Here is a 21186-nt window from a genome sequence, read left to right as displayed (position 1 = left end):
CCTCTATAGATAATATATTATCATTAACAGTGTAGATAAAGATGATAAATTAATAATATGTATGGCGGTACGGATGTTTTTTCTGCTAGCTAAAAAAATCGATGAAATGAAAATTGGTAACCATCATAGAATCATCACTCAAAGGTATGAACAATAACTAATATGGATAATAGAAGAGTATTCAGTTCATATAGGAATAGGATTAAAGAGTCTACACCCTCATCAGCACTGTCCACGTCCTCCAAACCTGGAACTCATGGGTTCCTTTCTAAGGTCAGAGGTTTATATGATAGGGTATCTTCTCAATCCAGCAACACCAGCAATTCTAATAATTCTAATAATTCTAATAATTCTAATAATTCTACTAGTAATAAAGTAGACACATCAGTTCAATCTAATCAGTTCAAGTTTCCAGGATCTTTTGATTATTCTTTTGCTAATGAGACTGTTATTAACAATGACAAGAGTTCTAATCATTTACAATCATCACCAAATAAGGTATTGGCAGATTTCTTTAAGGAAAGAGGTGATAAACCACTTTCAAAAATAGAATATGAAGGTGTGTTATCATTGATTGCCAAGAGTAAAGAGTCTGAACCAAATTCTGATACCAGTCATATACATAATAATAATAATATAACCAACAACAATGAAGTGGATAATACTATTCTAAACGACAGAAGTCTATTATTACATCCATCAAACAATACCCAAAATAATCTGTTCTTATTCAATGACTCCCCAAGACAGAAGTACTTAAAGCGTCCCCATAGTGGAGATGATACCAGCATTATAGATACAGCAGAATATACTCCAGTTTATCATACTATTGTAAATAATAGTTACAATAATAGTTTTAGTAGCATCAATGCAAATAGAACTTTGCCATCCATTAAAAGAGTATATCAATTCTCAGGAATACCTTCTCCTTATAGGACAAGAATAAGAGTTCCATCAGCTTCCTCAATTCATCATACAAAAAGACAAAAGAAAACTGGACATGTAAGAAAGGAAGATACTTCTACAGCCAACAGCACATTCTTTGAAAAAACCAGAAAACCTATTAAGCCAAAGAGTGAAGCTGCCAACACCTTATTATCTATATTAGATGGTAAACTCCAATATACAACAAAAGAGGAATCTAATGCAACTAAGGCAAATCTTTCAAAAAATGATACTGAATCCAAACTCAAAATTGAGAAACCATCCAAACCTACTTCAACATCATCAACAAGCAATGGTAGTGCTATCACAGCCAAAGATATTGCTAAGACAATATTATTTGATAAATCACAGCCATTGGTACCAGAAGATAAGAAATTAGAGAGTGAAAATCCTAAAAAGAATGAGCCATTAGTTAATGGAACCTCTGAAGTTAATAATGGTATAAAATTCTCATTCAATCCTACAAAATCCACCGAAACCAATAAAGATATAAGCATAGAAAAGAAGGTAGAGCCATTTTCCTTCAAAAATACAGGCACCATGAACACCACTACCAACAGCGATCAAAAGCCCAGCTTCAGTTTTGGTTTTACATCAAATGCACTTCCAGCTAAGCCAGTCTTTGGTGCTAATCAGTCTGTTACTGCGACTCCTGCGGCTGCAACTGCTCCTACTACTAATACAACCACTACATTTCAAAAAGAGAATGGTAAACCAGATCCGTTCAGTAGTTACTACAAGTTCCCTCAAGTAGAGGTGATCAATGTGCATTTAGATCAAGCTAAAGTCGACAAGTACAAATCGTTATTTGAGTTTAACTGATAGTATAGTATATATAGTTAAGAATCTACGCGTTTAATATATTAGAATATATTGTAATATGATGTGTTCGCTCGTACCCGTAAACGACTGACAAAAAAAGATTTCTCCACCTAATACTGAAAAATTATAGAGTGACTAAAGCTACAGGAAAGTAATAGAAGATAGATATACGTACAGAATATAGTGATACAGTTATGACTACCGAATTGAAATCAGTGCTTTTGATAGGAGGAGCCGGGTTTCTCGGACTTCATTTAATTGAACAATTTTCAAAGTTAAGTCCAGGTACTTCCATTCATGTATTTGATGTTAGACCATTACCAGAGAAGTTATCAACATATTTTACATTTGATCCTTCCAGTATAAAATTCCATCAAGGTGATTTAACATCTGAAAAAGATGTTAGTGATGCCATTATAGAATCTCAATGTCAAGTTATTGTTCATTCTGCATCTCCAATGCATGGATTACCTCAAGAAATATATGAAAAAGTTAACATTAAGGGTACTCAAAATTTAATTAAAATTGCTAAACAACATTCATCTATTGTTAAGGCATTGGTATATACTTCATCTGCTGGTGTTATTTTTAATGGTCAAAACATTAAGAATGCTGATGAATCTTGGCCATATCCTGAAGTCCATATGGATGGTTATAATGAAACCAAAGCTATTGCTGAGACTGCTGTTATGGAAGCAAATTCTCCAGAATTACTTACTGTATGTTTAAGACCAGCTGGTATTTTTGGCCCAGGTGATCGTCAATTGGTGCCTGGTTTAAGAGCAAGTGCTAAGTTAGGTCAATCTAAGTATCAATTAGGAGATAATAACAATTTATTCGATTGGACTTATGTTGGTAATGTGGCTGATTCTCATGTATTGGCTGCTCAAAAGATTTTAGATCCAAATTATGCTGATAAAATTGGTGGTGAAACTTTCTTCATAACAAATGATGCTCCAACTTATTTCTGGACTTTAGCTAGAACCGTCTGGAAAGCTGACGGTTATATTGATAAATATTATATTAAGTTAAGCAGACCATTAGGTATAGTCTTGGGTTACTTGTCAGAAGCATTTTCAAATCTTGCTGGAAAAGAACCTGGAATTACTCCATTTAGAGTAAAAGTTGTATGCGCTCATCGTTATCACAACATATCTAAGGCTAAATCTATTCTTGGCTATACACCAAATGTTGATCTTGAAACCGGTATAAAATATACTTTGGACTGGATGAACGAAACTAATTAAGTATAACTTTGCATAGACAATAAAATATATATAGAATACATGAATTTTTCTAAGAAATAGCAATTGCAATCGAAATTATCACTGTTAAGAAAACAGTATTAATCAAAGTTTTGGTGAGATAATGATTGGAATCTGAGGCATCAGACGTATTTTCATTCGTTTCGCAACCTAAATTAGATCAGTTAGTAAACTCTGAGATAAAATATTGAACCAATTATCACTAGTAAAACTTACTCGTTGCATTAGCAGTATTATTGGTTGTATAATTCAACGAAGTAGTTAAATTAACTTTTGATGAATTTGTATCAATCACACTTGACTCGAGCACACTTGACTCAACCACACTAACATCTTGTTTAATGGCTGCTTCAATATTTGTATCATGACTGTTATTCTCTTCTTCATTCTCATGATTATCTAGAAGGATTTTAATCTTTGAATTCGATTCATGACTTCCAGAGTTATCAACATTGTAGTTCAATTTGTCAACAATTTTAGATTTGACTGTAACGGAATTATGTAATTCATTGTGGTTGGAATCAGAGTCTGAATTGAATCTGCTAGCCTTGGCTCTAACTATAGATTTTGCCCCATTCTTTTGAGTCCCAATTTCGTCATCTTTCTTAAATGGAATTGAACAAGCATTAACATCATTCAAAGCACCACAATCATCTAAAAGTACACTTAAAAAATTTGCAGAGGGATTCCCTGGACAAAGATGATAACATTCTTGTTTAATACTTTGTAATGCACAACATTCACAGGCTAAATCATCAGCCTTGCAATCATCTAATTTAGTTAATACATCGTTACAACATCCTGATAATTTTATAAGATCATCAGTAGGACACTTTTCATAAGGTCTAGGATTTGGATTGACATATGAACCATATTCCCTGTTAGGATCATTTCTAATGTTAAGAGCATTAGCCTTTTGAATATAAGCGGCTAAATTGATGAAAGCTGCCAATATTAAAGTCTTGGCCATCATCCTTAATTAATAAGTAGTTGGTTAATTTAAAAGAAATTAATAGTATATATTAACTTATGCTTTGGATTTAGTTCTCTAAATGAATGTATAGAATCAAATAGAAGTAAATAATTTATACACTGTCGCAGTTTATCATGGTCGCAAAATTTAATTGATCAGTTTTACAGCCAAAATTGTCAAAAATTGATCTGTATAGTATAACATCCAAACATCATTTCAAAAAGCCTAGACAAAGTACAAAGGCGCTTCCATATGCGAAAGCTATTTATAGAAGAGCTAATGAATGGCGACATACTGTATATATATGTGAATTTTGCCCTTTTAAGAAGGTGAGATTCTTTGTATACACACGACAAAGGTTGTTTCATGTTTTATAGCATTATGTGTTTTTTTTATAATAGGAACTTATTCCAATAATCCCAGCATTGTATAGCATTATCCATCTTGATTCATTACAAAATTCATGAATCCCTGAACCATAACATGTATTCAATGTTCTTTCGAAGCTTTCAACGAAGATAGCACTTCCGGGATCCTTAAGAGTCCCCTTACTTAAATCGGAGACGCAATATGCAACATGAGCCCAGCTAAAAGCGAAAGTAAGAGAAAAAATAAAAATATCGAGAATTGTTGCGGCGGTTTGGAGCAAAGTGCATAAATTGCCCCAAAAAACAATTCAAATAGCAACATTAGAATTCTGATATATAACTTCGGGGTAACTTAGGACTAATATGAGAAAGATATACAATTTTAGTACACAATGATACACGCTCTTTACCAAGTAAACTGATGGCCCATAGCCCACTTACAAAATTTTTCTTCTCGCTATATCATTGTTTACGTTTCAAAGGTTACGTTATGTTGCGTTGAATCTCCTTTGTATGTGTGTGTCTGTTTACCAACATATTCCAATTACTATTTTAATTTAATCTACCGTGTTTTGACGGTGAAATTTTGAACTGAAAATATATTATTAGCTGTTTATATATATATAAATAATATTCCGTATATTAATGACATATTTCTGCTCTAGATTAGATCTCCTTTTTTTGAAAATCTCTCTTCAACTTTAACTCAGTTCTTGGATTTCTATCGTTAATTAATCACATTCTTCCAAAATGTTGAACATTGTCAAGAACAGTCCTCTCGTTGTTTTATTCTCAATCTTTTCATGCTTGTTTCAGCTTTCCATAGCAGCAAGTAGTCAAGCCAGTACCTCTACTTCTACTCCAGAGGTTGAAGTAGTTGGAAATAAATTTTATTTCTCCAATAATGGTTCACAATTCTTAATTAGAGGAATTGCCTACCAGCAAAATACTGCCAATGACTCAACATCAAGTTTTCAAGACCCTTTGGCTGATCAAGCATCATGTCAAAGAGATGTTAAATATTTCCAAGCCTTGAACACCAATGTATTAAGAGTATATGCTGTAAATTCAAGTCTTAACCATGATGCCTGTATGAAAATATTTGCTGATGCCGGTATTTACATTATTGCTGATTTATCTGAACCTGATATTTCTATTAACAGAGATTCTCCAGAATGGAATTTAGATTTATATCAGAGATATACATCCGTCGTTGATATGTTTTCAAACTATACGAATGTTTTAGGCTTTTTTGCAGGAAATGAAGTAACCAACAATGTTTCAAATACTGATGCTTCCGCTTTTGTCAAAGCAGCAGTCAGGGACATGAAGAAGTATATCAGTGATCAAAATTATAGAAAGATTCCAGTGGGTTATTCTTCTAACGATGATGAAGAAACTAGAGTTGCCATTGCTGACTATTTTTCTTGTGGGGATTTATCAGAAAAGGCTGACTTTTTTGGTATCAATATGTATGAATGGTGTGGTAATTCTTCTTTCCAAGCTTCTGGTTATGAAGAAAGAACAGAAGAATACAAAAATTTAACTATCCCCATTTTCTTTTCAGAATATGGTTGTAACGCTGACTTGCCTCGAAGATTTACTGAGATTGGTACTATATTTAGTTCAGAAATGACAGATGTTTGGTCTGGTGGTATTGTTTATATGTATTTCCAAGAAGCAAATAATTATGGTTTAGTATCAGTAGATGGAACTTCTGTCTCCACAATGGCAGATTATCAATATTATTCTTCCGAAATTAATAATATTAGTCCAACATATGCTCAATCCGCTAGTGCATCTGCAGAAGCAACTCAAACTTTGGTTTGTCCTGTTGAGGCACCAACTTGGATGGCTTCTGAAAACTTGCCTCCCACTCCAGATGAAGATTATTGTAACTGTGTGGCTCAATCTCTTAAGTGTGTTGTCGCCGATGATGTTGATTCCTCAAAGTATGGTGATTTGTATGGAACTGTTTGTGCTTATGTGGACTGTTCTGATATTTCTGCCAATGGTACTTCTGGATACTACGGAAAGTACTCTTACTGTTCCGATAAGGATAAGTTGTCTTACGTCTTAAATGCTTATTATGAAAAGGAAAATGAAAATTCTTCTGCTTGTAACTTTTCAGGTTCTGCTTCTATCAACAGTAGCGCAAGTTCAAGTAGTTGTTCTTCAAATTATACTCCAACTGGTAACAGTAATCTGAACAGTAATAATGGGACTAGCTCCGATTCTAACTCAAGCTCAAGCTCAAGTAGTACCAATAGTTCAAGTTCAACCAAGAAATCTTCAGGTTCCTATACTGTCAAGACTATTTCTAAGACTGAGCTCTTGGCCATTACTACTATTGTCACAGCATTTATGTGTGGTATTTCCATTGTTATCTTTGAATAAATAATATGATATCCCAAGTCTTTTATATATAGATCGCTAATTAGAGCAAATAAAATGAATACATTCAAAAATTATATTTATTACTGAATCTTTCTAATGCAACTCTATTAATTAGTGACCATAAAAATTTCGTTAAGTGCCTTTTCATCCATGACCGATGCTCTCTTCTGTCTGATCCACTTTGCTCTGACCGATAGTCTAGTGGATATTGGCTTATGGCCGCCAGAAACTGGCTCTATGCTTGAATCTCTACTAATGCTGGTAGATTCAGACAATTCTATCTTGTCTGTCTTGTCTTTCTTATCTTTCTTATCTTTCTTGTCTTTCTTTTCTTTCTTCTCTTTCTTATTCTTTTTGTCTTTCTTTTCTTTACTTTCTTTCTTGTCCTTTTTCTCTTTCTTTTCTTTCTTTACTTTCTTCTCCTTCTTGTCCTTCTTAGATTTCTTAGAACTCTTTGTTTCTTCCTCACTATTGTCATCTTCTAGCTTTCTCTTCTTAGATTTCTTACTGGTCTTTTCCTTTTCACTAGATTGTGAAACGGTTGTCTTGGCCTCTACATCCCATGTACTTTGTAAAACTTCACCCTTTATAAAATGTATACCTAATTTACCTATTATCTTTTCCTTTCTTTGTCTTTCTAATTCAGTATTAATCTTATCTTCCTTCCCATTTAATCTCCCTAATATTCTTTGGAAAACATCGAGCCCCACACTATCTCCTTCTTCAAGATCATCTTTTTTCTGTTTCTTGGCTAATTTAGCTCCAAGCCCTACATTATCATCTTTTAATGATACTTTAATATGAGTAGTAGTTGCATGTTCAACTAATCCTAAACCCTTACCAGGCTTCCATCCTAACTTTTCAAGATACAGATGGCCAAATCGGGAGGTATCATTGGACCATTTGGTATTTCGAGGATCATTCCCAAACCGTTGCTTGATCTTAGTACCTGCTAATCCCATCTCAACTTGGTTCTATATACAGTCTACTATTACTAGTTTATAAAGGGCTGATTAGTTAGTTGTAGTGTTAGTTTGAAAAATAAAAATAAAAATAAAATTATTAAAATATTGTACTTTCCGATGGGGAGACGGGTCTTGTGTGCAGTACAGATCAAAACATCCATACACACATACATAATACATAATACATAATACATAATACATAACTTATACACCCAAAATAGTATACCATGAATCATCAACCCAGTAAGATCCAAATAGTCCTTCATGTATACATTGACTAGCCAATAACCAATCCATAACTGCCTGAAAATCTCCATGTCCAAGAACTGCTTGTAGCTTAGCTTGTATAGTATACCTTGGTATACCAGGACGGAAGTGGATATAGTAAAGTATAGAAACAATGATTTTAATCCATAATTGATTATTGATGTTACCATCTAAATCTATCCATATATGAGAGCATGCCTTTCCAGTTGGTACTGATACTTTTTTAAGCTCTTGATGTGAAGTATACTTAATACCTTTATAGATAACAATGTCACACGCCAACTTTTCTTTATCAATTAATCTTGATTCATAACCTTCAAATACATAAGTCTTATCGATATGAGTCATTGATGCTGCTCGGGAAGATAATAAAGAAAGTAAAGAAGCCATTTGTCCATTCAGAATACCTTGAGATAAGATTAATCCCTTAGAAGCTTCAAATATCTCTTCAGCATCATTCTTAAAACTAGCCGCTTGTTTAAGAAATTTAGGTCCAAGCTTAACTGCTAAGGCATTACTAACCTTATCAGTCAATACAAATCGAGTGGTTGAATCATCAACTTTGGCATATACCATTTCACGATCTCTCATTAAAGCTGTTGAAGTTTGAAGGGTTACATCATCTCCATATTCAGATAAGAGTTGACTAACTCGAGTCATAGAGAAACTTTCTTCTGAAGTAGAAAAGATAGCCTTAAGAACAGTTCTAAGATGATCATTCTCTTTAGGTTTAAGTTCTTGAGCTGGAATATCAAAGAAGGTTAATCCAGCAAGTAATAATTCCTTTTGTCTCATAGAATTATCTTCCAATAATTCATACAAATCTAATTGATTATCTCCAGTTTCAACTCTATTATAAGTATCAAGATTATCATCTACTGAGAAATATAATGGAGTCTTATCTATAACATCAATGGTAGTACCATCAGCATCTTTCCATAAATCTAAAAAGAATGTGAATTTCAAATTCTGTAAATCTTCGGCCGATACTAATTCATCATCTATACCTTTTATAATGATTCTTTCAAAATCTTCCATTCCTTTAGATACTGCAGCTAAACCTCCTACCAGTTTCCGAACTACTGTCCATTTTTGTTTAATAGTCTTTGCATCTATCCCATCAAATAAATCAGCAATTTCTTCAAAATCTATAGGACCTCGTTTAAGAGTCTTTGAAATAACAATCGATCGGAAAAGAGTTGTGGCATCAGACTTATCAAATTTCAGAGTAAATTTAAGTCTTCTTCTAGCTCTAACGCTAGCTTCTTTACCCAGACCACTACCAGATGATGTTTTCTTCTTAGGTCTTGATTTACCTCTATATTTCTTGGTTACCAAGTTTGACATTGATTCAGCACCTGGAGTTTCAAGAGTTTCGGGAGTTGCATTTGTTTCACTTGGTTCTTCTTCAATTATGGCTTCTTTCTTGACTCTCTTCTTTCTAGTTCTTCTGGTGGTAGTAGTCTTTTCTGATAATGACAGTAATCTAGATTGTGGAACTATTGGACTTGGTCTTTCCATATTATAAAAGGTAACTTCTGATTCAACCACACGATGACGAAGTGGTTTAGGTGTACCTCCATTATCAGTTATACAATCACTCTTAGCCTTATCAATTAATTCTTTAGTAGGCTTATATCTTTCATCAGTCAAGATCAATATCTTTCGTGTAACATCTTGTCCACCTCTTGAGAATTCAATCTCTTCAGCAATTAATTCTCCAGTGGCAATAAGACTAGATATATCCCGAGCTAAAGTTTTAAGATCAGTGGTTGTTTTACTACCTAGAACATCATCTAACAGTCGACGAAGTTTAGCTGTAGTATAAGTAACACCTCCTAATTGTCTAATTATATCAATTAATGCTGATCTTCTTCTGGCTGATTTTAATGAAGAAACAACTAGCTTCTCGGGTCGGTTACTCCTTTTATGGGATATCTTTTCAATATTGACTGTGATAGGTTTAAGCTCTGGAGTTACAGACTCAACGACTACTTCTTCTATGGATGGAGTAGTAATTTGTTCAATTGAAGTTTCACCTTCTGTATCAGCCACCAGTTTGGTCTTTGACTTTGCCTTAGAACCTCTCTTTCCCTTCTTTGGCACTACATCTTCGTCTTCATCATCTACGTTACCTTCTTCAAGATCATCTTCTTCATCATCATTATCGCTTGGAAGTACTATTGGATTATAGTCAGGTTCTCCTGATACTTCATCAGCTCCAATATCATCCAGATCCGTATAATCTATAACTTTCTTGGGCCTTCCACGCTTCCTACCTATTGGGACATCATCAACATTCATATCTATTTGTAAATTCTTTAATGATTTAGGAGTAGAAGCTTTCTTCTTCTTCTTGGGTGTAGCATCTACTTCCTCACTCTTTCTCTTCATTGTGGTTGCAAAGTCACCACGAGCAATCTTCTCCAAAGGTGTGAATTCCTTTTCATTTAATTGTTGTAATGATTTATTCAGAGGTGTTGGTTGTTTGGGTGGTTTACCACTATGAGCTTTCATAGTATGATTTACGTGCGGTTTGGTATAATACTTATAGTATTTGAATTTCCCATCATTATCATACATTCTTACCACTGAATGCTCAACGTATTCATCAGGATATTTCTTTAATGGTTTAAGATTTGTTCCATCAGTATTGAAACTAGTTATATTTTCTAATAATCTTGAAAATGGACGATAAGTTGATACACCTGTTAAGTTTCTTAGTAATTCTGAAGAAATCAAACCAGCTGATTTTTCATTAGCAGCTAACTGATGGATTTGATTGGTGATAGGGAAGAAACTATTATATAGTGGTTTCCCAAAACTTTGAATATCAGCCAGTAAATCAAACGTTTGTTCTACATCATCAGATGATGTGTCTTGATTAAACACATCTACAAACACATCTAAATCATAAGGATCTTTGGGTAAATCACGTAAATATTTAATTGAGTAGATTAATCTTTCGTCATCAGGGGATTTAACCATTATTCTTTCTACATACTTATTTCGATGTAATGATTCAATGATTGAACCAAAGAATTTGGATGATGATCGATTCTTATGAAGGTTTAATTCTCGCTTTAGATCTCTAAAGCTTCGAATATTGTTGGGAGCAGTCTTAACTGATTGTACAATATATTGTCTGGCTTTAACTACATTTCGAAATGATTCTTCTTCAGTAGTATCTACTGAAGATTTAGTAACTTTAGCAAAACTAGAATGTATGAGTAAACTTGTATGTTGACGAGATTTAGTGTCATAAACAAAATTCCTTACTATTAAACCAGCATCTTGCAATTTCTTGAATCTTAATGTTAAAGATTTAGGATCTTGACCAGTAGCTCTACATAGATCTGCTGATAATATACCTGAAGGTCCACTTTTGGCTATTTCACATAATAATTCAAAGGGTTTATCACCTAATTGAACTCGAGCCTTTCTTGTATATTCAAGACCTGTGAGATATCTCCATTGTGTATCATCTGTAGGCATTACATTAATGGATTTTTCATCACCTTCCTTTATTATAAATTGAGAATAATTAGGTAATATAATTAATGATACTTTATTTTTAGTCACATACAATTTGACATTATTGGAATTATCATTCTCACTAAAGAATAACCATTGCCAAATGATTTGTTTTTGAAATTCATCTATAATATCCAGATTAAGTCGACTAGCTATACTAGTCCACATGTCCAGTAATGAGCATCCATTGGTTCCTGAAAAAGATAAAGTTTCTAGTACATACGAGACTAAGTCCGAAGGAGGACAATTGAACAGCATTATTTAGGCAATTCCGACAATTGACAATTAACTCGGACTTACTTACTGGTTCAGATAAGTATGTATAATTAAAGATAAACAAATACATAGTACAATAAATGTCTGTCTTGTTTATGGGTGCTCAGCGCGACATTTCTCCAGGTGTCGCAAGATGGATCATCAACTGAAAATTGAAATTTTAAAAATTTATGAGATGCCCTATCACTGATTATTTATCATTATTAGTGTTTACACTATAGCTGTTGGTAATGGAGTCAGATGACGAACCTATAACATTATCAGCGCATGCGTTGGCTGCGTTGAGTGAGTTTAAACAGGAAGAAAAACAAAGAATAGATAGATTTGAATCCTTAAAGAAGGCATCCGAAGATAGGTTCGATGAACAGCAAGGGCAGAAGGCTCACCAACAAGCTATAGCTATAAGTATTGACGACTTTCAAGAAGATTGGCAACTTTCACAATTTTGGTATTCTGATGAAACCGCAGAAATCTTAGGGAAAGCACTTCTTGAAGGAGCCGATGCCAATACTGTAGTAGTTATTGCTAGTGCACCATCAGTTTATGCTGCCATCAAACGTTTCCCACCAGAAGAAATACCTACCAAACATATTTATGTTCTTGAATATGATAAAAGATTTGCCGTTTTAGGCGGGGATAATTTCAGTTTTTATGATTATAATGAGCCTAATAATATTCCTATCCATCTTAAGAATAAATGTCATAGATTATTAATTGATCCACCATTCCTAGAAGAAGAATGTCAAACCAAATCTGCTCAAGCTGCAAGAAATCTTTTAATTAAAGATTGTAAAGAAAATCCTCAGTTTCGTCTTATATCATCAACAGGAGAAAGAATGAGAGATGTGGTTAAAAAGAATTATCCTGAGACTAAATTGACCACCTTTTATCCCGAGCATAAGAATGGTTTAAGTAATGAATTTAGGTGTTATGCCAGCTTCGAATCTCCTTATTGGAAGTTTGAGCAAAATTAGTAGGAACTGTAATATATGTCTATTTATATTGGTAGTATTTGTAAGTACTTGTTATATGTTATATGTTATATTACACTATATTATTTTATGCATATATACAAGTTATACATATTTGTAACCATAATTTGCAGCTAGTTGAATCATACTTACCCAATCATACTTACCCGGAACAGTCTCAAATTTACCCGCTATACCAATCATCAACACTTATCTCATAAGTAAATATCAGCACTTTTTTCCCTCCCTCCCTCACGTTCTCGCTGTCGCAATGTGAGCCCTAACAAATTTCCAATTTTGTATGGCACCCACCATCGAAAATTTTTCTTTTCCATCCATCAAAGAATAATTTTTCAACGAATCCCATTTCCATTTTTCTTCTTCCTTCCCTTTATTAGATTCTTATAAATCTATACATTCACATATAAACATGTCTTTCTCCGACTTCTCAAAGGTTGAAACTGTCAAATCCTTGAACGAATTCTTGGCTGACAAGTCTTACGTTGATGGGTATGTGCACTTTGGTGTAGAGGACACGATGACGTGATGGATGGTATGGTCGATTTGGACCAATCATCACTCACGTTGAAATGTCTGAAACACACAACAAACTGTAACTAAAGCATTATCATAGCCAATTGTATCAATAAGTTATCAAATGAATTATCAAATGAATTGAATTAGAATTGAGTAGAATAGAATAGAATTGAATTGATCGAGTCGCATTCAATGGAGTTCAATCGAAGCGAATGGAACTAATTATCCAATTGATCCTTAATCGAAAAATGAATCAGAGAACACATTATTACTATATTAAATTCAATATGATGATCATAATCTTTGGTCCGTGTTTATGAGGTGGATTCAAGACCCACCGTATGAGTGACAAAGAAGATTTAAATAAATCGACCTGACCTGTTTTAATGAAATGAAATAATGTGTTCTCTTGTGTGATGATATTGTACAATTCTATTCAGTTCCAATTCCAATTCCAATTTGTTTATGTTGATTCATCGAATTGTTGCAATTGGCGATTGATTTGCTAATTTAAGTTAAAGACAATAATACTAACATTATTCATTTTATAGTACTTCTGCTACCCAAGCTGATGTTGCTGTCTACAAGGCTTTCCAAAAGGAATATCCACAATTCACCAGATGGTTCAACCACATTGCTTCTTTCACTGAAGAATTCGAAGACTTACCAGCCGGTACTGCTCCAGCTGCTGCCAAGGAAGTTGCCGCTGAAGAAGATGACGATGAAGTTGACTTATTCGGTTCCGATGATGATGAAGTTGATGAAGAAGCTGAAAAATTAAAGCAACAAAGATTAGCTGAATACGCTGCCAAGAAGGCTAATAAAGGTCCAAAGCCAGCTGCTAAATCTGCTGTTACTTTAGATGTTAAACCATGGGATGATGAAACTAACTTAGATGAATTATTAGCCAATGTTAAAGCCATTGAAATTGATGGTTTAACTTGGGGTGGTCACCAATTCATCCCAGTTGGTTTCGGTATTAAGAAATTACAAATCAACTTGGTTGTTGAAGATGACAAAGTCAGTTTAGATGACTTGCAAGCTAGAATTGAAGAAGATGAAGACCATGTCCAATCTACTGATATTGCTGCTATGCAAAAAGTTTAATCGTGCTTTCTAATTTAATTATATTTCTAAAATTTCTATTGTATAGTAATTCTTTTTTAATTTTATTTAGTTGCACGCTTTTTATGTAAGTAAATGTTATACACCGTAATAATTAATTTAGTAAAAAGTATCGTTAATGATACAAAATAAATTCTGTAATAATAATACAATTTAATTAAACCATTATACTATAACTCTATGTATGTATAATCTATAATGGTAAATAATCTACCCCAGTATCTAACCATTGTTTTAAGAATTCCTCTTGAGAAATTTGTAAAGCCCAAACTTGTTGAACAATTTCCTTTAACGAGAATAAAGTCCCCATTTGAGCGTTACGATATAAAGTTTCCATAAATGTCATTAAACTAGCTCTCTCTTCAGCTGTTTTACATTCACATCCCATGGCATATACAGGCCATACCATTTGAGTTGTCATTGGTGATACTGGTTCCATTGATCCATAAACACTAATGAATTCATTAACTAATTTACAAATGTTTTGTTCATAATTAACAGGTTTAACAACTCGATCTAATGTAACCAATACAGCTAATGACCAACATTGAGCACATTTTAATCTTATAGCATAATCTTCATCACCATCTTCGAATAGGACATAATCTCTATAATTTATTAATTGTTGTTTAATGGTTTGATATTCACTAACCATTAATGCACTATGATTATCTGCCCCATTATATACTTCATGTCTTAGATAACAAACTTTTGACATAGCTTTAAATATTTCTCCTGGACATCCCATCATTTTAGAAGTTGATATATTATCACTAAATGATCCATACCAACTTGGTAAACAGTATGGTAAACGACAATCTGGTGATACAATGGCACTAACTGTATCATACCATGATAAAACTACCACTAATGAACGTTGTTTCTCATTAGTTATTAATAAATTATAAAAATTAGGATCTTGACAAATTGATGCAAAAACCTTAAAGAAAAATCTCGATAATGAACTTTTCCCCTTCTCCAATACAGCAAATAATATATGAACATTAATTAATACAAGAATAACTAATGAATGGATTTGTTTCTTTTTATCATCAGCAACTGTACTTTGAATATTGTCTGTACTTATAAATCGTATTAAATGATCCATCGTATTATTAATATGTGCTACCCCTCGTTGATAATATTCATTTCCTCCTTTCCGACATTCATACATATGAATACATGCTAAAGATATAAAACAACTTCTGGCAATATCAAAATCACAATATTTTAATGCCAAATCAGGCCATGGAGAATTGGGATGTGCATCTAGTAAGGGTAAAAGCTTCTTAAAGAAATGCTTCAACATCATATTTTCTTCTTGATGTGACATAGAATATAATGAAATATCATCTTTTTGATTATTATTCCCATTTGTTTGACCACCTTCACTCTTTATTAGGAATTTTTCGGTATTTTGCTCTTCTGATAATACATTGGCTTTATCTATAAAACCTATAATTTCTTCCCCGAGATTATAAGAAAGATTTTCCTTCATATTGGTCGCTCTTCGAAGATTAATAGACATCTGACTTTGGCTATTATTATTATTATTATTACGCTGATTACCATTGGGAGTATTACGAGTACTAGTGCCAGTGTTCTGACTATTTGTACTACTATTAAGGCTTCCATTTGTCATTCGTGAAGCAGGCGATGATTCGTCCAAGCTCAGCCCCGGAGATTTCAATAACATTTCCAAATCTTCAAAAAGTTCTGAACTGAATTGTTCCAAGTTAGCACTGGATGCTCTCATACCTATAAACCTGGGAGAATTGAATATGGGAGTACCAGAATGATTACTGTTATTATTACTATTGTTATTATTATCATTTAGAGCAGTGTGGCTATGACTTTGGTTACTTATATGAGTACTATTGTCATTACTGCTATTATTAAAAAACTCAGTAGTAGGAGTATTCACGGACATCACGGAAGCCAACGGAGCCAGTCCAATGGCTGTAACATCTTGTTTTGTAACATTATTATTCATTATAGATTCATGACCGACCGTTGAATTCTGTCTTCCTGTTGTTTTTACATGAGCTTTTGCACGAGGCTTTCCAACAAACCCAGTGGTAGAAAATCCAGTTTTATCTTTCCTCGCCTTATTTCTACTATCATCTACATCGAATGAAAGTCGTATCCCATACCCTTCACATTCTCTATTACTCTTCAAACAGTTATTACAGAATGGTTTGGCTTCATCACATTTTCGATGTCTACAAACATAATAGTTAGTATTGCCAAATTTTTAAAAATAAAACATTAACAAAATACTCCATATATCATACATACCTCCTTTTACACGTCCAACATCCTGTCCGAACTCTTGTTATCTTACTCATTGCTGATGTCTGCTTCGTACTCCTATCTCCATATTTGACATTTCTCATCTACGTTTTTCAAACAATGAAAAAAAGTATATATTTCAGTTTTGTGTATTTGTTTCCTTTTCACTATACCCATCAATTTTGGTCCGCCAGATGGTTTGTACATATTTCATCAGCAACTTGATATCAGCGGGTATAAATGTACTTTGAACTTAGGCGTTAATAATTGAACATATACCATAATATATATATATACATATATATATATATATATAAACATATTAATATATATGAATTGCTAGCATAGAATATAGGTTCAAGAATACGGTACAATAGCAAACAAAAGCTTAAGAAATATGATTAAGAAATATGCAGATATACTATCTTCATACAAAGTGTCTACACTACATCAGATTGGACTTATTAGTGGATTACCAATAGTCAATTCAACCAAACAAGGAAGAATAGAATCATTGGTCAATGGTCTAAATCTTCAATCACGTGTACCACAACAAAATATAAACATTCTATCAATTGATGTAGGTATAAAGAACTTTTCATACTGTCAGGTCAATGGACTAAGATTAAATATTGATTCCCCATCGGTTGTAAGTAAATGGGCTAAAATTGATTTAAATGAGGAATATGGATCACATTATGAGCCTATCATTTCATTACTGTCTCCACTAGATTCAAAGAGATATATCAATTATTTCACTCAAAAGTTAGCCAATGACTTAGTCCAGAAATCTAATATACCTGATATTATTGTTATGGAAACACAGAGAACAAGATCCAATAATAATTCAATTACTCTACCTAATGTTTTACTAAATTATACTTTTGAAAATATCTTATATTCTAATCTTTATAACAAGCTTCCTACAGTACCAATTATACCTATGGCGTCAACTTCAATGATTAATTTCTGGTTTAATAGATTTGTCACCAAACAGTCATTAAAGAAGTTCTCAACCTCCAAAAAGCTGAGGCTAAGTATTTTCTTCAATTGGATGGAAAAGAAATCACTATTCACTCTTCCTGGTTGGGAAGATATAGATCATTCCTTAAGTATTCCTAAAAAGACAAAACTTGTATTAGCTCATTTAGGATTAGAATCCAATGATAAAATTGACGATCTCATAGATAGTTTGTTTTACAACCTTACCATAAAGAGACATTTACAGAATCAGAGTGAATTAATAAATCTTCTCAACCAGGATGACTTTAATATTAACCATTATATTGTAAAACATAATGTCAAACAATTGATGTTAGTTAAAGATATTATTGAAGAATTTAATCTACAGTTGATCCCAGAATACCAAAGCTACGTTGACTTTTTTCAACCTTTGAAAGAATTTAACGAACTAGATGATTTGTTAATCAATGATTTTATAAGGCTAAATAAGATGTAATGGGCCTGTTTATGGTCCACTTGAATCTATAACTAAACAAAATTCTCAGACTCTGGATCCACTCTTATACCCCAAGCATTATTGAAACTTTTTTAATTCTATTGGAATACTGTTGGTGTAACCTAACAAAGGGAAACTTAATTCTTACAGAAAAATATTGCTAGATTTAAAAAGCTATTTGTGCTGGTTGTCTCTAAATTTTTCTAGTGGGAAGTACTAGGCAAAACATAATATTAGAGAATGGGTTTCCTATAAGCCTATCAAATCGTGAATAATTTTACCAATACATTATACATTCAGTTAAACACATCTTTCAATTTACAAATACATACAATCTATAATCCCTTTCCCTGTACACGAGCTTTAAGGTCAGGCTCTAAAAGAGCAGAATTATTTGCAATGAAATTTTGAATTACAAATAAATTAAAACAAGAAGAATTTCTGTAAATTGTTCCTATAACTACACCAAGTTTAGGAGCTAATCTTGCTACCAATCTATAACTGAATTGGTTAAAAAAAGAGAACAGTATGTTACCATAATCCTTACCTCTGTACACTATCGCTGGTTCAACACCATAGTTATACAGTAATCTTTCAAGTCCTTCTGCTTCAGAATAAACTCGATTCAAGACTCTCTGCCACGAATTGAGGGTTGATACATCAGTCGATAAGTTATCAAGATCAGCAAAATATAATGCACATTTTCGTTCCAAGTCTTTGCCATCTTTACGTGCAGAAGCACTAAATTTTAAGGCGCGATCATCATACAAGGATGTCAAATTTATCTTCCTCGCTTTCAGTAGGAATCTTTGACACACCTTTCACCTTTTTCTGAGCAACTTTCTTTTGCAGTTTATTATCCTTTTCTGCAGAAGCGGATGTTGGCAGCTCACTATCTTTTTCAGTAGCACCTGCCTTTCCCAATTTTTCTTCATATGGTGGGGGGTTATCGTTAGATTTTGTTAACCGTTTCCAAAATGTCATTTTTAATAATTAGTAAAGGAGAGGTATGGTTGACTTACCATTCCCACATTTTGCCGTCAATTTATAATGAGTGCAGTTTGTCAAATGTTCTAGCTGTCAAGGAAGGCATAATAAGCAATTTTACACAAAGCACTAATACGCGGACGGTTGCAAAAAAAAAATGCAAGTGGAGCATCATTTGTTCAGTTAAGGCAAGTCAATGTTCTTTTCTAAGCAACGGTAATCAGGAAGTTACTCTAATATACCCTCTCATATAGATTAAAACTACCATTTATGTGTCTAATAAATTTGTTTAATTTTCGCATAGATCTCAAAATAATCTAACCATTACAATTTCCATTTATTCTGATTTGCATTACATAAGGTGCCACACAATTTACTATTTACTATTTACTATTTACTATTTACTATTTACTATTTAAAACGATCGTGTAACAGTTCCACCTAAACAGAAGACTTGTTGACTATATTTGCTTGACAAAACAAATCAAAACAAATATTGATAATTTGATTAGAGTTTGTCATGACAACTAGCAACAACACTAGGATTTTCCTCTGATGAGCTATAGCGCTTATGCCATCAATTTTCTTGCCTAACATTTTCGTCATCTAATTTGCCGATCTTTAAATCAGAGATTTCTTTTATCCGTTTGTTCGAAATATCAGTTTCCTCCTGCCATTTTGGAATCTTACTGATGGTGTTACGATGCTTAGTAAATTATAGACACTACCTTATTTGTAATTCAGCCTTGAATTGCTGAATGTACTAAATTTTCAAAAATGGAATAAGCGCTTTAATTCTTTTTATAATCATCCAAAAATTTGTTTGATTACAGTTGACAAGAAAATAAAGGATAAAAGAAAGCAGATAATGTTCTGCAAAAATTGTTGTACGAATGTAGACCATATACATATTCAAATCAACTCTATATATCCATACAGCTACTGACTATTTCCCTCACCAATGAGTGAAAAATAAATAACAAGCTCCCGTAGCATATCGCCCTAAGTACATCTCAATTACTATTAATAATGGCAAATGTTTTCATATATATTTGTATGTATTTGAACAATAAAACAACTTAACGAATCATATCGTACCATGGTATACTCCTAAAGGGAAAAGTGCCAAACCACCAAATAATAGAATAGATTTGCAGAAACAGGAAATACAACAGTATTCGAACAATTTGAATTGTAACTGTCGTTCGGTCCTCAATCTTACAATGAGATCATCAATGTCTTGTACATTTAGAGTTAAAGATTCCATAGTTAATGTTTCTTAAACAAAATACTTATATTATCATAGTTACTATATAAAACCTATATAATTATCTATAGGGATATTAGAGGTCTATTTATACCTCTGAGTTCACACACATGTGTTGTAACAACAACTCTAATAACACATTATTAGAGTACCCCCTTTCTATTGTTACAACCCCCCTTTTATTGTTACAACCATTTGTAGCAAGTTACAACACTCTACCTGTCTTCACAACCATTGTAGCTTACAAACATGTTGCAACAGCCTCCCTTAAGGTGGAATGGTTGTGAGACGGTATGCCTCCCTTAATCTGATAAAAGCTGTAATTTAGGAAGATTACCTATTCCAGCAAGTGTGCAAAGATGTGCATGAGGATCGGCTGGCAATGATTTAGTTAAGACATCAGCGGGCATATGCTTAGTATTAAGGTAATGAACAGTAAAGTCCTTATTAATGTGGTGGCGAATAAAATGGTAGCATCTCTTGATATGTTTGGTTCGACTGTGGAAAACGGGGTTGGTAGCGATTTTCATTGCACTCTGACTATCACAATTAAGTTTGATGGCTGGTAAGTCTAACTCCAATTCCTCAAAGATTTCTTTTAACCATAAGAGCTCCTTACTGACCAGAGCTAAACTATAGTATTCAGATTCAGCACTAGACATAGCAACGACTTTTTGCTTCTTACTTTTCCAGATAACTGGGCCATCAGCATATTTAACAATGTATCCGGAGGTTG

At 33.2% G+C, this 21186-nt stretch overlaps 11 protein-coding genes across 11 annotated transcripts; 6 read left to right on the top strand and 5 right to left on the bottom strand. All coding sequences in view use genetic code 12, as the record gives it.

Annotated features, from left to right (window-relative positions):
• The first annotated feature begins 83 nt into the window (after positions 1 to 83).
• On the top strand, positions 84 to 1831 carry NUP60 (FG-nucleoporin). The gene has a single exon (XM_064883386.1). It carries the CDS (start codon positions 163 to 165, stop codon positions 1765 to 1767), a length of 1605 nt encoding a protein of 534 aa, XP_064737376.1. The 5' UTR covers positions 84 to 162; the 3' UTR covers positions 1768 to 1831.
• On the top strand, positions 1824 to 3124 carry ERG26 (sterol-4-alpha-carboxylate 3-dehydrogenase (decarboxylating)). The gene has a single exon (XM_064884718.1). It carries the CDS (start codon positions 1962 to 1964, stop codon positions 3012 to 3014), a length of 1053 nt encoding a protein of 350 aa, XP_064737375.1. The 5' UTR covers positions 1824 to 1961; the 3' UTR covers positions 3015 to 3124.
• Positions 3125 to 4093, bottom strand: PGA43 (Pga43p). Its single transcript, XM_064884719.1, has one exon. The coding sequence runs from the start codon at positions 4003 to 4005 to the stop codon at positions 3235 to 3237; it is 771 nt and encodes a 256-aa protein (XP_064737374.1). The 5' UTR covers positions 4006 to 4093; the 3' UTR covers positions 3125 to 3234.
• An 865-nt stretch (positions 4094 to 4958) lies between these two features.
• On the top strand, positions 4959 to 7011 carry PHR1 (Phr1p). The gene has a single exon (XM_064884721.1). The coding sequence runs from the start codon at positions 5124 to 5126 to the stop codon at positions 6768 to 6770; it is 1647 nt and encodes a 548-aa protein (XP_064737373.1). The 5' UTR covers positions 4959 to 5123; the 3' UTR covers positions 6771 to 7011.
• Positions 6824 to 7796, bottom strand: RJT21DRAFT_47709 (telomerase inhibitor). Its single transcript, XM_064884722.1, has one exon. It carries the CDS (start codon positions 7730 to 7732, stop codon positions 6878 to 6880), a length of 855 nt encoding a protein of 284 aa, XP_064737372.1. The 5' UTR covers positions 7733 to 7796; the 3' UTR covers positions 6824 to 6877.
• A 7-nt stretch (positions 7797 to 7803) lies between these two features.
• On the bottom strand, positions 7804 to 12002 carry RJT21DRAFT_121879 (transcription factor TFIIIC subunit). The gene has a single exon (XM_064882235.1). It carries the CDS (start codon positions 11792 to 11794, stop codon positions 7940 to 7942), a length of 3855 nt encoding a protein of 1284 aa, XP_064737371.1. The 5' UTR covers positions 11795 to 12002; the 3' UTR covers positions 7804 to 7939.
• Positions 12003 to 12886, top strand: RJT21DRAFT_121878 (protein-lysine N-methyltransferase). The gene has a single exon (XM_064882234.1). The coding sequence runs from the start codon at positions 12043 to 12045 to the stop codon at positions 12784 to 12786; it is 744 nt and encodes a 247-aa protein (XP_064737370.1). The 5' UTR covers positions 12003 to 12042; the 3' UTR covers positions 12787 to 12886.
• Positions 12887 to 13115: 229 nt separating this feature from the next.
• EFB1 (translation elongation factor 1 subunit beta) lies at positions 13116 to 14558 on the top strand. The gene is made up of 2 exons (XM_064882233.1): positions 13116 to 13293; positions 13872 to 14558. Exons 1-2 carry the CDS (start codon positions 13214 to 13216, stop codon positions 14425 to 14427), a joined length of 636 nt encoding a protein of 211 aa, XP_064737369.1. The 5' UTR covers positions 13116 to 13213; the 3' UTR covers positions 14428 to 14558.
• On the bottom strand, positions 14441 to 16816 carry RJT21DRAFT_47596 (Zn(II)2Cys6 transcription factor). Its single transcript, XM_064884716.1, has 2 exons — positions 16744 to 16816; positions 14441 to 16667 (listed from the first exon to the last, which is right to left on the bottom strand). Exons 1-2 carry the CDS (start codon positions 16791 to 16793, stop codon positions 14639 to 14641), a joined length of 2079 nt encoding a protein of 692 aa, XP_064737368.1. The 5' UTR covers positions 16794 to 16816; the 3' UTR covers positions 14441 to 14638.
• A 232-nt stretch (positions 16817 to 17048) lies between these two features.
• CCE1 (cruciform cutting endonuclease) lies at positions 17049 to 18685 on the top strand. The gene has a single exon (XM_064884715.1). It carries the CDS (start codon positions 17135 to 17137, stop codon positions 18194 to 18196), a length of 1062 nt encoding a protein of 353 aa, XP_064737367.1. The 5' UTR covers positions 17049 to 17134; the 3' UTR covers positions 18197 to 18685.
• RJT21DRAFT_115290 (uncharacterized protein) lies at positions 18532 to 19180 on the bottom strand (the record flags this gene model as incomplete). The annotated part of the gene is made up of 2 exons (XM_064880331.1): positions 18532 to 18920; positions 19015 to 19180. 2 exons carry the CDS (start codon positions 19178 to 19180, stop codon positions 18532 to 18534), a joined length of 555 nt encoding a protein of 184 aa, XP_064737366.1.
• Positions 19181 to 21186: the final 2006 nt, after the last annotated feature.

The sequence above is a fragment of the Scheffersomyces amazonensis genome (genome assembly GCF_036850825.1).
Source record: "Scheffersomyces amazonensis strain UFMG-HMD-26.3 chromosome Unknown RJT21scaffold_5, whole genome shotgun sequence".
NCBI classification, from domain to species: domain Eukaryota; kingdom Fungi; phylum Ascomycota; class Pichiomycetes; order Serinales; family Debaryomycetaceae; genus Scheffersomyces; species Scheffersomyces amazonensis.
The sequence above is the reverse complement of the archived record's forward strand: the minus strand, read 5'-3'. Positions and strand labels throughout refer to the sequence as shown.